The sequence below is a fragment of the Neltuma alba genome, unplaced genomic scaffold (genome assembly GCF_004799145.2).
Source record: "Neltuma alba isolate B1F8T4 unplaced genomic scaffold, ASM479914v2 tig00011249_pilon, whole genome shotgun sequence".
NCBI classification, from domain to species: Eukaryota; Viridiplantae; Streptophyta; class Magnoliopsida; order Fabales; family Fabaceae; genus Neltuma; species Neltuma alba.
The window spans coordinates 416,310-433,900 of NW_021635966.1; the positions used below are offsets into that span (position 1 = coordinate 416,310).

Here is a 17,591-nt window from a genome sequence, read left to right on the forward strand (position 1 = left end):
ATGGTGAGAACCCCATACAGCAACCAAAATGGCCTCAGGAAAGGAACATGGACACCAGAAGAAGACATGAAGTTGGTTGCTTATGTTACGAGGTATGGCTGTTGGAATTGGCGACTACTCCCCCAGTTTGCTGGTAATTGATTGATTAATTAGCTTTTAATCCGACCTTCATTTGCTGTTCTTGCGGATCGGTTTGCTGAATTTCCATATCAATCTATCCATCTTTGGTCGCCTTGCTTCAGCCATTCTGATAATGAATACTGGTTTTTCAGGACTGGCGAGGTGTGGAAAGAGTTGCAGGCTTCGGTGGATGAACTATCTAAGACCAGACATCAAAAGAGGGAATTACACTCCACAAGAAGACAACACTATCATCAGACTTCACCAAAAAATGGGTAATAGGTACTCTCTGCAGTTTTAATTACAAGAGTTTCTTACTTAACTCATAGAGATTACGAAAAATAAGGTAAGCTAGTCATTAATTTATAATCAATGAGTAATAATTTGTGATCATTTTTCCAAAATACCCTTTGTTTAATGAGACAATTGACTTCTAAATTAGTCTGGATCAGCTAAAAAAGTTTTTTACATTGTACGTGAGGAAAAAATTATCTCCAAAGCATTTAAGTATTTTTTGTGTAGAGATCCCAAATCCATCCTGCTCATCTAGATTTGGAAAAAAAAAATGGTAAATAGGAATGCGCTAAGTAAAAATAGTTAATGTGGTGGACAAAAATGAATGGAGTCTTACATTAATTATAAAATCTAAGTTCTCGATACAAAAATTCTATGGCTGAAATTGAATCCACAGTACGATTCAAAGTCTATTTCCAATGTTCTCATCCTATACATTCATCCGAAACAGCACCGCATCAATTTTATTGAAGACCAAACTAATCAGGAAACATGAAGAATAGACCAAAATTAGTACACAGATAAAAACACTCACATATACATACATACTGCATGCACGAGTATGGATGTATGGTTAATGATGAGAGAAAAATAAATATAATCTTTATATCCGTACAAGGTTACATAATAGTCCAAGGTGCAAGTGTTACTACTCATTATAAAGCAACTGATGATTAGCAAAAAGACTGAATTAAATGTATATAAGTATCTTTAGAAGAAAGCAAACAGTATCGCTCCAAACAAAAGCGTGCCCTTGCAGGTACTCCTCCAAAGCTACTCTTCTAACCTGCCAAAAAAGAAAAACCCAGAATGATGTCTCTCTACCAAAACCTTGATCTTGACATCCCATTTAAAACTAAGCCAGAAAGTGTTAGCAGACTGTGTCGCTCTATAAGAATTTGTTCACTAAACAAACAAACCTACTGGGTAACCATATTTGTACTGGCAAAAGAATATGTAAACCAGTATGCTGAGGCAAGTCTTAGAAGTGATTATTAATTAAGCAGAGTGTTACATATATAAGAGATGATTAAGGACCACACTTTATAAATTGAAATTTCAAATAAAACATATATAAAGTTTTAATATCGAATTTAAAATATCTTAACATTAAAATTTTAATCTAGTGCTAAGCATAATCGTAACTTCCTGTTGTAAAATGTCGGCCGGGGACGAATGCTGCTGTCTATGGTCGTTTTGAATTTTAGGTGGTCCAAGATTGCTGCTTGTTTACCAGGAAGAACTGATAACGAAATAAAAAACCATTGGCACACCAATCTCAAGAAGAGGGTTCAAGAAAACTCAGTTGCGCATGAAGAACATAGAGCCCTCAAATCAAGCGATCAAATTTCATTTGAATCAAGGCAAGAGTTCATCGACTCATCAGTCTCTATCAGTACAACCACTGCTCCTTCTCCACAATGTGATTCCATAGCAGATGAGTCCCAGAACTCAAGTACCTTCCAAGAGTCTTCCACAGATACTGCTGGTGGTTTCAGCAGTAATGAAAGTTTGGTTGGGAAAGATTGTTATAACTTGTCTACGCCAGATGCGCTCATTGAGACTATGGGTGGTGGTTTTTGGACGGAGCCGTACATGTTTGACTTTTCCTACGTCCCTCAGGAAGCATTGTTACCTTTGTCCCCTGAATACGAATACGATGCACATCTCTGGGAAAACAATCATGGCTTATTTTGACGAAGGCATTTTATAGTGAACGGAGAAACCTACCCAATAGAATGTATTTCCCCCTGGGGTATGTAACTTCCATATTAATATGTACTGTTGTGTGTTCGACTTTTTTCCTCCTTTTCCAGATGATGTGATATGTAATTTTTTTTTTTTGGGGACTCAAGATGTGATATGTATTCAATGCGTAATAAGCCGAGAAGCTGTGGTAGGAGTGCTATATGTATTATGTTTAATTAAAACTCCACATATTTCTTTTGTGTTGTATGGTTGATAATGAATTGTATATCCAATAGATTAAAGCTAATGAATTCGATGTTTAGGGAAGAAGAAACAAAGTGTCCTCTTGTCACTGGTTGGTTCCCAACGAAAGTTGCAGGATAATTAACAAGCTAGCTAGATAGTTACTCACCTCATAAATTAACGGAAAGTTCTCATATATACAAATAATTTAAGAGAGCTTTGCAGTAATTGCTGGTTACTGGTTTCCTGAAATTATTGAAGTCTATTGTCTGCACTTGGATACATATTCTTCGGCCAACTATGTAGTTTTTTAATACAGAGTAGAGTTCGCAGCCTATATAAATATATATATAACACATAATTATTTATTATTAAGTACGTGTATTTATTCATAAATGGCTTTAAGTGAACTGACTGAGAGATGAAGATGAGAATGAGCGAAGTTTTGCATGGGAGCAAGGAAGCCGTAGGTTACTCTATTTTTGGCACTTACTGTTTCTATATACGTGGGTGCCGTGTATCACCTTGAAAACAAAGAAAGAAGAACAGATGGAATTCATTTCCTGATTCTGTGTCCCAAGCTCTCATATATATATGTGTGTGTGTGCGCATAGGTTACTTTATTTTTGGCACTTACGTACTCAAAATACTTAGAGATGTTTGGCAAGATGAAAAAGTAAAAGCACTTTTCTGTAAAAACAAAACAGCTTTCTTTATATATTTATTTCATATACCGTAAAAACACTTTTAAAACTATAATTTGATTTTCATCCAAGCACCCTATGCAACCATGGATATAGGTAGCCGACCTACCTAAAAATTTTGACTAGCCTCTTCGATGATTTCCAAGTAAGCGTACGAAGAGACAGATTTGGAATGAATATTACTAATCGTTGGCTTTAAACTTGTGGCAGATGATTATTGGTATTCATATTTAAATCTGGGTTAAGATGCAATTTTGACTCTGATCTTATTTCTCAGATGCAATTTTACCCCTAATCTTTTAGTAGTGCAATTTTGCACCTGATCTTATTTTTCAGGTGCAATTTTATCATTGATCTTTTTTTTTAGAGTGTAATTTTGTCACTGATCTTTGAGTGCAATTTTGACCATGAGGGGCAAAATTACACAAAAAAAAATCAGGATTGAAATTGCACCACTAAAAGATTAAGGGTAAAATTACACCTAGAAAATAAGATTGGGATAAAATTACACCTTAATCCTTTAAATTTTAAAAAATTTCTTTATTTGTTGCCGACATTGTGAAGCACTCGTGCTTACATGTTGCCGGCTGACGAAACAAAGAAACATTGGCAGCACGGAGCACGCATGCAACAGAATTCAGGCAATAATGAAAAAGCGTCGCGTCTCCAGATCAAAGCATGAAAGTGTATCAAAACGCCATTCGAATGGATTGTCGTGAGTCGCTGTAAACTTGAATTCCAAAATTAAGAGAACCAGTAGTAAAAATATATTTTCATCCAAAACAAAATTTATTTATAAATAATTAAATGTTACTGTTTTACACAATAAAATTATCCTTTTCTCAAGAAATAAAATAGGATTAGGGAAGTAGTTTATCAAAAATAAAATAGTATATTCATATTAAAAATTTAATGATGTAATATATAAATAGGCCCAAAAAAATTCTCACTTTACTTTGTAAATAGGATCAGAGAAATAATTTATATGGTGTTTTAAGAATGATAATTTTATCGTGTAAAATAGTAACATTTGATTATTTATAAATACATTTTATTCTGGACGAAAAGATATTTTTACTGCTGATATTTTGCGGGCCCTACATATATATTCATATCATCCTGTAAAAGCGTGGGATCCGCCTTGGTTTTCTGTAATTTTGGAATTCAAGTTTGTAGCCACCCACGACAATCCATTTGAATTGCGTTCTACCGTTTGCTCCAAACGATTGTTATAGAGCCGAAGAGGAGGCGTAGTGGACTGAAACCTCAGTGGAGAGAAATTAAACCGCACCCAAAGGTTTTAAGGCAGGAAAGTATCAGCTCTACCAAAGGTTTTGTAGAAGTGACAAATCAAAATTTAAATCTTAGCTAGGAAAGTTATCACATTTAGTATCCTACCATATTTCGAATTGTCCATACAAGTATACTTGTCGCTCATGAATATTTTATTGTATCTGCCTTGTCCATAAGTAGGACTGGTAAAATGGGCCAACCCCAAGTTACGGGTTGGCCCATGACGGGTTGCGGGTCATACGGGTCAAGCTCAAATGCTCCTTTTCTGCGCAGGCTGGTATTCTGATAACTTTAACCCTCCAACCTATCAGATTTTTTTTTAATTTTTTCTTATAAATAATCAAAAATTAAAAAAATGATTTAAATTATTCTAAGCATTCAAATAAAATTACAACACATTAAAACACAAAATATACGATTGTCCAGAGTCCAAAGTCCAAACATGATAAAAACACAAGTTCAAACATAAAATTTTCTAATAAAATCAACATGCAACAATAAATAACCATTTTGATCTAATTATCTCTAATGGTGATGACATTTGAAGCTGGCTCAGTATTGATTTTGACGGTAGTAGCTAGTAGGACTTCAGTTTTCTTGCCTTTCCAGAATTCTAGTCCACCTCCTCCCAATATTTTAATATATAAAAAATTAGGCCGGTTCCCTTGGTGAGCTGGGGTTGTGACGATGCGGGCTCATATTTTTCAGGTGGTAGCGAGTTGGCCAAAGACCAAACCTAACCCGCTATTTTTGACGGGTTAGCAGGTATGATCTGTGGATCCAACTCATATTCCCGGCTCTATCCATAAGAGAGCAAGATACGGCTATTATATTATATAGAGGGCAGAGGCGGTGTGCGGGCGGGCTACAGGGGAAGAATTTTCTCAACTCCAATGGACCGTAGCCCTTTGAATACTCTGTCATAGAATGGGCACTGCATCTGCATCAGCACTATGAAACCACTTTTTGGGCTTTTTATTGTTGGGCTTCTTCGGGCTACGCTTTGGACTGTGCTTTTAATCCCACATAACCAACGTCCAAATTAAAAGTTATTTTTCCTGTAATAATGGGACAACTAGCGGTCATTAAAAAGCGTCATAACACGTCGGTAAATAACAAAAATTTGTTTCAGGAAGTCGACTATTCTTGACATCGGAGAAATGTAGAATCCAGAAATGTAAAAGGAAAGTTTTTTTTTTGTTTTTTTGTTTTTACCGAGAACATGGAAAAGAAAGTTTGATCAGCGTGTTTTTCTTCTTAGACGCATGGCAATGTGACATATTTTTCATTGAAAGTCTTTTAATTTTATTGCCATTATATAGTTTATTGCAATGTTAGTTATATCTAGTAATTACTGTGGTACATTTGAATAGTACTCCCTCCATCCCTTTTCATAAGTAACATATGACTCCATTACATAGATAAAAAAATTTGTTAAAAACAATAAATAGGTAAAAATTAAAAGTTCTTTCTCTAAAATATCTTTATTTGTAGGGAGAGAGAGTATAAGAAAGAGAATAAAAAAATTATTATAATAAAAAGAATTATGAAAGAGAGAGAATGTGTGATGGAAAGAGATGATAGTTTGGAAAACGAGATGATAAATATATTGAATATTAAAATAAGTAATTAATAGTTTAAAACAGGAAATTTTCTAAAAAAATTTAACACAATTTACAAATGTTGCTTATATTTAGAAATAAAAGAAAAATTGTAGTTGTTGTTTATAAGGAGGGACAGAGGGAGTGGTGTTCAATATAGTGTAAAATAAAATGCGGATTGATAATAGTATAGTCTGTACGTGTTGCTTCTAGTCTGCTATATATAATATATGTACAATTGAAATGTTAGTTCAGGTTAGAAAAATTATTCTCTTGTTTTGTTATAAAAAAGGACTTTTTAGGTCGGCATGCGCAGATATATCTACGCCGTTTTTACTGTTGTGGATACTCTTATCAATTGATCTTTTCCTGTTTCTACTAGTATCTCTTTTCTTTTTGCTTTCATACGAGTATCTTATCTCGTGCAATATAATATTTTCTCTCTTGGAATAGCCCTTCAATCTCTTGATGTTACATGGAGCAGCAGAGAACAACTCTTCATATGAAAGCATCCACGTACTTTGATGTTCACTCTGCTTTGGATATGAGAGAATCGAATATTCCCCATGAGAGTTTAGAAAATATTATATCATGGCGTTCTTTCCTGGAAAAATTCTTAGAGAAAAAAAGCGTTTTCTCACATATTTTCGATCGGTAAGGTTTGTTCACATGTAAGAATGAATTGTTTTAGTATTTAGTGCAGCAATAAGCGGTTGTCTCCAAGGTTTCCTCAGTATTATGATCTCTAAAAATCAGAAGGAATCAATAATCATATGATCACTACACGCCAGGTCAGGCCGCGGCCGCCATGGTCGATTTACGAGTTGACCCTATTGTCTTCCAAAACTTAATTATGAAGCGGAGGGAGTATGTTACTGTTGTATTACCCGATGAAACTATCAAACCGATTTTATAGCCCCCCGGAATTATCACGTGTAAATCATTTAAGCTTTAACAATTTGACATTTTTATTATATATGTCATCCACTCATTTCGCTGAAGTATCCTTCATTCGAAGTCTGCGTTCACACAATTAAGGGTATAAATTCGTACGTGTCGATAATCATCAAAAAGCGAGCGAGGCTCGCTTTCTGACGATGGATGCTTGCGTCTTGCGAGCCGCCACGTGTTACTAATATAATTAGAGGGAAATTATAATCAAATCTTACAGAAGAGAAATAATTACCAAAAAATCTCAATAACAACTTCAACAGTCTATAATAACAAGTCTTATAGTGGAGATGACAACTTTTAGGATTTGTTTTTCAATTATTTTTCTTGCTTGGGACCTCATTGTAATTCTCCCTATAATTATTACGGTTCCAAATTTTAATTTAGTTCAATTGAATGACTCACGTTGAATAGAAAAAATTAGTACTATTTCCTGTATTTAATATAAGAACTCATTTTACTTTTATTTTGATTCATAAATATAAAAATTCAATCCACTTTGTCTCTTATATTTATCTATTTTTTTTCAAGTTAACCTTTGTAATATTGGTAGTTCTAGCCAATACACTTGGTTAGCAAGGATATTTTAAAAAATACAACATCTATTTATTACAGATAACTAATTTAACTAATTTTTTTAATCTACTCAAATTAGTCAACTAATTTTTATACTAAGAATCATAGATAGTATGTAAAATGAATGGAATTACTGTGTGAATGGATGATAATGAAATAGAGCCGCACGGAATGGAGCTGCTGCTAAGAAGTTTCACAAATTACAAAGGAAACTTTGAACTCATGTTGGTGAAGGGTTGAGAATAGGAATTGAACTTTATGAGATCTAATTTCCCTTGTTCCTTGGTAGTTTAGTGCCAAGCCATCAATTTCACAACTCTAAATTAAAGGAAACTGGATCAAAGTTTTATGGGAAATTAAGTTCTAGGCTTCATGCTTGCTAAGTATTCCCACCGTTCCTTATTATAAGAGACAAATAACCGAATTACGTTGATAAAAAAAACAGTGAAAATTAGTTAAGAACAATTAATGTGTAAAAAATATAATTTTTTTCCTAAAAATGCCCTCATTAATAAAGAGAGAGAGCATGAGAGAGAACAATTAAATTATTGAAAGAAAGAGAAGTGGGAAGGGGAGAGAGTGTGAGTTGGAAACAATAAATATAGGTAAAATAGGAAATCAACACAAAAAAGTAGAGATAACTTTTAAGTGTCTCTTATATATAGGAACATGCTATAAGTATCAAATATCTCTTATAATAAGGAATGGAGGGAGTACAATTGTGGAACTAGTATGAATTTTTTTATGAATGAGGATTTGCCAGGAAAAAGGATGTTTAGATATTGTAATATTGTCCATAGAGGATTTATTAAATCTCATCTCCTCATTAGCATAACGATTGATACTATTTTTAATTTTAAAATTTGATCTCATTTTAATTTTAATCTTTAAAATTTAAAACTCGTGGTTTTTATCCTAAGTTTTAAGGATTAAAAATACTGTTTCAGGAGCTAGATGTTTTGAACGAATCAAAATGAAATCAAATTTTAAAACTAAAATCAATGATTTTAAATTTGATAGCACCTATATGATAGTGTGGAGTTATTAGGATGTCAACTCTCGTAAAAGGTGTCTTACTTGTTAGCTATAAAACTTTACAAATGTGATGTGGTTTTGTAGTCAAATGATTCTTTCTTGACAGGCTGGTGTATCCCTCACTCATGTTCATGACATCAGTAGTAGGTTCGCTCCAGGAATCAACGTTATCAACGATGTTTTTAATCTGGCACGGGTTAGAATATTTAATTGATAGTAATTTCTTCCATGATAAGGATTGAGCAATATTAAATTTATGGAAACTGAGGACGTCATCCGCTAACGTCGACGTTGCTGACCTTATTTTTGTCGCGTTGTGGAAGCGTCATCGAAGCTCATCACAGCTTAGCCTACGATTGTCATGGGATAATAAATTAATTTAATATTATTGCTCCACGTTACCCGTGAATTTTGAAAACTTATCCAACATAATTTAATTTATTTTAAGGGTAAAATACATTGATCATCCATTTAGTTCATATTACTTACAGAATTTTTTTTATCTATTTTGAAAGTGTATATAAATCTCTCTCAAAATTAAAATATATAATACACAAATTATCTTTTTATATCTAAAATTTTATTGACATCCATCCAAATCAGTAGTTAACGTCAAGTTTGATTTTAAATTATTTTTTTATCAAAATATTTCTTTTTAACTTAATAATTATTTAGGCATTTATATTTTTAAAAAATATTTTTAATAAAATCAAAAAATAATTATAATACATATATTTTTAAAATTTCTAATATGTCATAAAATTTATTAATTTCAATCTAAATCATAAAATTTTGTAATTTTAATATTTTATCATATTCATTAGAAATTATTTATTTTCATTTATTTTAAATTGAAAAAACATATTTAAAATACATAGTTTTTTTATCACAAAGTTTAGATGATATAAGTTTAAAATTTTTTATAAATTATTTAAAGTTATAATTCAAAAATTTTAAATACATCTTTCTTACAAAAACTTATAAACATATTTAGTCAAGTATATATATTTATTGAAACAATTAGTTAAATTTTTAATCAAGTCTTTTATGTTTGCCTTAACTAAATAAAATTTGAGTAACTGTAGAAATATAATTTAGAAATTTATTAGAATGAGAGATAAAATAGTAAATAAAATTTATTTTAATATGAATTTTACTTAAAAATAATATTTTTAAATTCCTTTTTAGAATATTCCTGATAGTGTTAAGTAATTGGATTAAACTGTATATTTTTAAAATAAAGAGGAGATCTATGTAATTAATATAAACCAGAGGGGTAATCAAAATACTTTAATTTAATATACTGACCCCTCAACAATTTTTGTCCGCGTAGCCACCCACTAGCTTATTTCTGAATCAAAGCATCTGAAACAGTTATAAACCATTTCAGGTCAAAAAAAAGAAAAAAGAAACAGTTATAAACCATCACATGGAGAATTTCAAATTTTAGAGGAATTAAATAATTATTCTTTCATTATTATTCAAAATCAGATTAATGTTTTAAATTCAAATTACTTTTCTAGTCCTATTTACAGGATAAAGAGAAGAGATATTTTTTTGTTCTATTTGTAAGGTATTAAAAGAAATTTTTTGCATGGATGTACAATTTTATCCTTCATTTATCATTGTATTGACTTTGTTTACATAAAGTATAATGTATATTAAATAGGGATAAAATTGAAAAGTTTTTAAAATTTAAATGAAAATTAATAAAGTTTAAGATTTTTCTTGTTTTGTGTTAAGCATGTTGAAAGTGACTTATAAAATTTTGCTGAATCAAAGCATTTGAAACAGTTATAAACCATTTCAGGCCAAAAAAGCAAAAGAAAAAGAAATAGTTATAAACCGTCACATGGAGAATTTCAAATTTTAGAGGAATTAAATAATTATTCTTTCATTATTATTCAATATTAGATTAATGTTTTTAATTCAAATTACTTCTCTAGTCCTATTTATAAAGTAGAGAAAAAAAATATTTTTTTGTTATTGTATTTATAGGGTATTGAGAGAAATTTTTTGTATGGATATACAATCTTGCCCTTCGTTTATTATTATGTTGACTTTGTTTACATAAGGTATAATGTATATTACACAATAATAAAATTGAAAAGTTTTTAAATTTTAAATGAGAATTAATAAAGTTTAAGATTTTTCTTAGTTTATGTGAAGCATGTTGGAAGTTACTTATAAATAGGACAAGAGAAGTAGATAGGTAATAAGAGAGTGCATATATAAGCACTCAAAAATATTTGCAATTATTGGAGCAAAATTAAATTGCTGATCACAGTCCAAAAAGATGCCACAAATAGTAGAAAATGATTGGAGCTAGCGTGTAACTTGCCCATTTGAAATCTATATTTAAATCGAAAGTGGGTTCCATTGATTCCGCGCTCAATTCTAATTTAAAAACAATAAATTATATTTGATTACAGTAATTCTTTTACATCAATGTGGAGAAAACCGACGATAACACCAAATCACAAATGCCATAAAGAAGGAATTTTATATTAATTCAGCCACACTTGCTTTTCTCAAAGATGCCAGTCATCCATGATGGAGACGTCTTCAATCGGTTTCGCGTGTTACTTTACAGTTCCTAGTTTAAAAAAAAAAAACAAAATATAAAAACAAAAAGGACTAATTAATTAAATTAATATAACTTAAAATATTCAACCGTGACATTTTCTCCAATAAAAACTAGCTATATATAATTATATATTACATTAAACTATGTAAAAGCAGCTTCGTCATCGCATTGTGAAATTAGCTCGAGACAACTTTATTTTCGTGTTTTTAATAATTTTCTTTGCATTGTAAAGTGATCAATAATCAACCCGCACTCGGATTAAATTAGGTTATCATACTTCAAACGAATTAATGATCTAGATGGTATTAATCTCTTTGATATTCCGATGAAATACTTATCCTTTATAATTTTCCTCCTCCTCCTCCAGTGTCCTCATACACACACATATATAATGTAATAAAGATCTAATTACGCGCACACATCTTCAGGTAAGCATATCGGTCTTTATCATCTTAATCAATCTGTCTTCATAATTAATTCAATGATAAATTATAAATTATTATCACGGACACCGGCTTGTTTTGAATGACAATTAGAGCCTTCAAAACTAACTTTTTTATCATGATTTATAGAATATATACAGGTAAATATGTAAAAAAAAAATTTTATTTCAATTTATATAAAAATACTTATATTAACTATTAAGTCGCTCCAAAAAGTAGCCACCTCTAAACGTTGACGTTTAACTCACATCGCTTTGGTAATGAATAATGATGCATATGGAAGTTGTGGGGCCAGGCATTTACAAGTTCAAAGCCGCAATAGGATAATGCCATTCATATGTGCTCAGACTCGGGGCAATTTATATATAACTTCATCTGGGGCTGATCTGGAGGGATCAAAAGCTAACTTGGCATCAGAATAACATAGCTGTCTGCAACCTCTAAAATTACTGTTAATAAATAGTATAGGAAATGGTGAGAGGTCCTTTCGTTGACGCTAACGGAGTTAAGAAAGGCGCATGGAGTGAAGAAGAAGACCAGAAGCTCATATCTTATATTCAGACCCATGGCCATCCAAACTGGCGCCAACTCCCCAAGTTAGCAGGTATTTCTTCACCTTTGATCTTATTTCATTCTAAATATATATAACGGGCGTGTGTCTTTCTGTGATACTTATATATATATATATATATATATATATATTGTGGAATTGCAGGCTTGGCAAGATGCGGAAAGAGCTGCAGGCTTCGATGGATGAACTACCTGCGACCAAATCTGAAACGTGGGAACTATACTCCACAAGAGGAGGAGATCATCCTCAAACTACACGAACAACATGGAAACAAGTATGAAATCTTATTTAGTACTTTGATTATATTTCTCACACCTCCGATTGGGGGAATTTCGAGTTTCACGGTTGTGAATCAAATGTTATATACAGGTGGTCCCTGATTGCTGAGAAGTTACCTGGGAGAACAGACAACCATATAAAGAATCATTGGCACAGCCAGCTGAAGAGGCGGTCGAGGGACAGAGGAAAGAGTGATTCTGAGGTGAAAGGCAACAAGTCAGGTCGAAGTAACAATAATAATATGACTAAGCATTCAGAATCTGATATTGTGAAGGCTGTGAGTGAGTTGAATAATATATTTGAAAGCTCATCACTGGACTGTACGGAAACGACGTCGTCGACGCAGGCGGGTCAAGACAACTCTGCTTCCTTCTTGCCTTCCACTGATACAGAATCTAGCACTAAGAATTCCCCAGAAGAATATAATAGCGGGGCTTGCCAGGAAGTTAGTAAATTCCCAGAATTTAGCGGCGATTTCTGGACTGAACCGTTTATATCAGAAGATATATACAGTGAATATTGCTATCCAAATATTGAAGGCGCCGGAGACATGTTTTCATCTGATGGCGCGCTCTTGTTTTTCTAAGCTGTCATTCTCATGAAGACGTTTAGTGGGATGATACTAAACAGATTTGGAGTTCGTTTGTTCTTCTTAATTCGTTTCGTCTTTATCCGATGAATGGCGTCTCGGAGCAGAGTATAATTAAGATCAGGATCACCAGCCACAAATTGATCAGACATGAGTATTTGTGCTGGTGGTGAATTTTACTCGATCGGTGACCTGTTCTCTCTTCTTTGTTCTTCCAGAATCTCTCCCTCCCTCTCTCTAAAACCATGTTTATTTTAGGGGTGTTTAGATAAAACCTAAACCATAATTTTAATAGTAATTTTACAGTATATGAAGTAAATATGTGAAAGAGATTATCTCGTTTTGTGAAAAAATGCTTCCTAAAAACATTTATTGGTGTACCAAACACCCTCTTAAACATGACAGAAAAACTCGAATGAGCGGAGGAAAAAAAAACGCAAGACAAGTCTAATATTCCCTCCAATTCCATGGAGCCAATTTGGGTAGACACCTGCGCTGATCAATCTGTATTATTTATAATGATTTAGAATTGATTTTTTTTATTTTTTTATCCAAAATAATTATTTTAGGCTAAAGTATATTTTTGTTTTTTAACTTTATACAAAGTTTCAATTTGTTCCCTTAATTTAAAAAGTATACTTTTAATCTTTTAATCCTAAAATTTTTTTAAAAATAAAAACATTAAGATCTTAAATGTTGATAAAATATTTTTAAATGCTAACATATTAAGTTTAATTTTCAAAATATCCATGATTGTTACAAAAAATCATCTTCAAATCCTGATGATTTTAGGGTTAAAGGATCAAATGTATACTTTTAAAGTTAAGGGACTAAATTGAAATCTTATAAAAAGTTAAAGGATCAAATCTATATTTTAGCCATTATTTTAATATGTATAGAATCTATAACAGAGATAATCTTTTAACTATCATTTTTAAAAAATATTTTTTTATTTAAAAATAATTAATTAAAGACTTTAAATTTAAATTCTTCAAATTAGATATAGATGGTCCAGATATAATGAGTTTAAAATGCTTATTAAGAGAATAAGCATTGAAATTGATTCCTTAATTCTAGACGTAGAAGCCAGTTTTTTTTTTTTTTTTGGGCCAAAGAGATGTAGAAGCTAGTTAGAAGATTTATTTTGATACTAAATATATAAATGTAGCCCCCTCCCCAAAAAAAAAAAACCATCTTTATTTTAATCATGACAGAAAAACTCGAATGCGTAAATCCCATCCCTGACCATAAAACAAGCTTAATAATTTTAAACTCAGTGTAATGGACCATGGGGATATGGAGAAGAAAGATGCACTACCGTTTATCAACATTTTTTTCAAAGTTTAGTATTCCTCCAATTCTAGACGTAAAATCTAGTTGAAAGATTTATTTTGACACTAAACATATATAAATATAAGATCTTAATTTTTTTTCTTTAATTTCTTTTCTTAAAATATAAAGGATTCTTGTAAGTTGGTAGTACTCGACATAAGTGATAAAAAAGATATTTTAAGAAAATTAATTTGTATTTTTCACAAATTAATAATTCCATTTTTTTAAGTAATTAAACATTTTTATATTTAATATTGAATGAAGAATTATGCTTGATTGGGTAAAAAAGAGAGGAGAAATTTTAATAAGGCGGTAAGAAATTATTATAGGGAAAGGGGGCGAAGAAGAGCAGCATGGAACCTCTCCTATTCTTTCCCATCCTCTTTTCCGATTTTTTTTTTTTTTGGACTCAATCCTCTTTTCCGATTGTGATCGTTAATTTGACCAAAGGACTTGAAACCAGCTCCCTTGATCATAACAACGTGGTTTTGCGGAGTCTTTTTCAGATTTAGAAGCGCCCGTGATTCAGCCCTTCGCTTGTAGTATTATGTGTAAGCATTACTCTGGCTTTCTAGCTTTGATCTTACAGGGGCGCGCAATCCTAGAGCTTCGTAGTGTCTATCATTGATAAATTCTTTACAAGGATTGAATTGAACAAGCAAGTGTATCATGGACAGATTGAGATATAACTTTCTCTGGTTTTGAAACTGAAACACCCAACTTTGCATTTGCCATTGACGCAAAAAATAAATGGAAAAAAAAAAGTGTTGAGAGAAAAGAAAGTTAGTTGAAATAGCCCCTAGATGAGTTGTAGTGTAAATTACACTGTGGTATCTCCTTAAGCTTCTTTTTCATTTTTATCCGATGGCAAGCACATTTCATTTCAATCCATTTTAATAAATACTTTAAACAACAATTTAATCTTTTACATTTACGAATTCGATGTGAAATTGAACCAAGAGATCGTGAGTATGTACGATGCTCGTACTTAATAATTACATTTTTTTAGACCTCCTTTTAAATTTTCGCTATGATTTTACAATTTGGAATTTTATTTTGGAACACTAACTTCTAAATTGATTGTAAAAAAGGACACTTTATTGAAAAGATTTATTACTAAATGTAAAAATATCTGTTAAACCCAATTTGCTTCAAAAAGTGTGGTTTTGAATAAAATGGTTCAAAACCTTAAGCCCAGAAGCCCAAGCCACGCAACAACAGCAAACTGCAAACATCGAAATTGAAACTAAAACAGAGTCCAGTAGATCATATCAGCTATTAAAACAAGCGATGCTTTGACATGCGTGCAGGCCCCGGGGGGGGGGGGGTTTGTATCAATTAAAAAATATTGATAGTGATTAATTGGATTTGAAATAAATATTATCAAAAATAATTAGACATAACAGAATTAAGATACATACCCTATCCTTTATGTGTTATTGTCGCCTAAAGAACTGAAATGTCCCTGTGATGAGTGTGGATTAGACTTCAGGTGCTTCATATATAACTGTGGGAAACCACTAAATTTAAAATTTTGATGAAACTCCTCTTCTCAGTTTCCTGTCCAATTTGCATTACTAGTTGCGATGATAATGAAAGCACAAAATAAGAATATTTTTACGAGTGAGCCACACAAATGATGGATTTAGCTTAGGTGTATCAAATCTAGACCATTCATATTCAATGTAATTTTATTTTTGATATTTTTAATAGTTTAATATTTTGATGTTTACCGAATTTAAAATAAAAATATTTCTTAACTATTTGTTTTTTAAAATAATTTTTTATTTAAAAACCATCTATTGAAAATTTTAAATGTAGAACAGTGAAATTATATTGAAACGGTACAATTAAATCTCACCACTGTAATGAGTATTATAATGTTCATCCTTATGACGATGGACGAGCATGGAAATTAGTTTTCACAAATGTTTCCATTTGTTATTTGTATATTTCACAAACTCGCGAAATAGGGAGGATGCTAATTAACACATAATAATTCATGTCTTGATCAAGCCCTACAATGGTTTCATTCCTCGTCAGTCTCCTCCATTACAGTCGTGTGAATCTATGTACATGTGCGTGCGTGTGTGTGTATTTATTCAAACATAATTTCCAGTGAGGCTTTCTGAGTCTTCGCAGCGTAATAAAGTCTTCGGCTATTTTTCAAATTACTATCGTCCAGCCAGAACATATTTAACGGCTGAAATTAATTTCGTATCAAGACTTCGCATGTATATATCCCAGATTTGAATATGTCAAATACGTTGGCACAAAAAACAAAACAAAAAAAGAATATGTCAAATGCAAGAATTTATTAAAAAGCAGGTCGGAACAAAAGAATGGCTGTTCAAGTGTGCAGGGTCTGTTATTTATTCATCCATCATATATTTAATTATTCTCTGTGATTTGATATTTGGAAGAGTAATAGTAGAAAGGCACTGGAAAGTGATTTCTTAAAAAAAATTGGAATCGAGAATTTTTTTTTTTTAAATTCTTTCATTCATTGTTTTCCGATCTAAACATATTCTTAAAAAATAAGAGAAGATTTGAATTTCAATAAAAATTTTCAAAATGATCAATGAACACATGACAAATAAAAAAGGTAACTTTTTTTTCCTCAGAAGATCGATTTATAATGTTTTTACTTATAAAATTTGTTATACATATTTTTATTAAGCAAACTGGCAACAGTTATCAAAAGTGTAATAATTCGTCGTCTTGATTTTTCTCATGCATGTTTAATTATTCCCATTCGGTTCCCTGAAAACACCCCAAATCCTAACCACTGCGTCAATCTGGAGTCAACCCTAATTGCAAAAAAGGATGCGTGTGAATGTAGAATGAACAAAGTTTTGATTGAAACCACGGAGTCAAAAGTTAAATACAAGATGTCGTTTTAAAATGTCTAATTGTACAGAATCGGTATCTTTTTAATTAAAAGATAAGGGCAGACCTAAAAGTAAACAGTATCAAGTAAGACTCTCTCGCTTTGTTGACTTAACTTTATTCGTCAAGCAACCAATCCTGATCCATTCTTACCAACACTTTGCACTCTTAATACCCCACAGGAAAAATGACCACCAAAGGAAAAGCGACATTAAGGGTCTGTTTGGGTGACCTCAAAATCATGGTTTGGGAGGCAAAACTATAGTTTTGGTAAAATATTACCCAAACAACATCAATTTTGGGCCAATAATCTGAAACCATGGTTTGGGTCAAAACCATGGTTTTGGAATCTAAAACCATGGTTTCAGGAGAAGTGAATTCATTCTGCTTCTAGC

The 17,591-nt window shown here is 31.8% G+C and overlaps 2 protein-coding genes across 2 annotated transcripts; both read left to right on the forward strand.

Moving 5' to 3' along the window:
- LOC114762988 (transcription factor MYB13-like) lies at positions 1–2,112 on the forward strand. The gene is made up of 3 exons (XM_028952583.1): positions 1–133; positions 273–402; positions 1,623–2,112. The coding sequence occupies exons 1-3, from the start codon at positions 1–3 to the stop codon at positions 2,110–2,112; spliced, it is 753 nt and encodes a 250-aa protein (XP_028808416.1).
- A 9,895-nt stretch (positions 2,113–12,007) lies between these two features.
- LOC114762989 (transcription factor WER-like) lies at positions 12,008–12,972 on the forward strand. The gene is made up of 3 exons (XM_028952584.1): positions 12,008–12,140; positions 12,252–12,381; positions 12,477–12,972. Exons 1-3 carry the CDS (start codon positions 12,008–12,010, stop codon positions 12,970–12,972), a joined length of 759 nt encoding a protein of 252 aa, XP_028808417.1.
- The last annotated feature ends 4,619 nt before the right edge of the window (positions 12,973–17,591 follow it).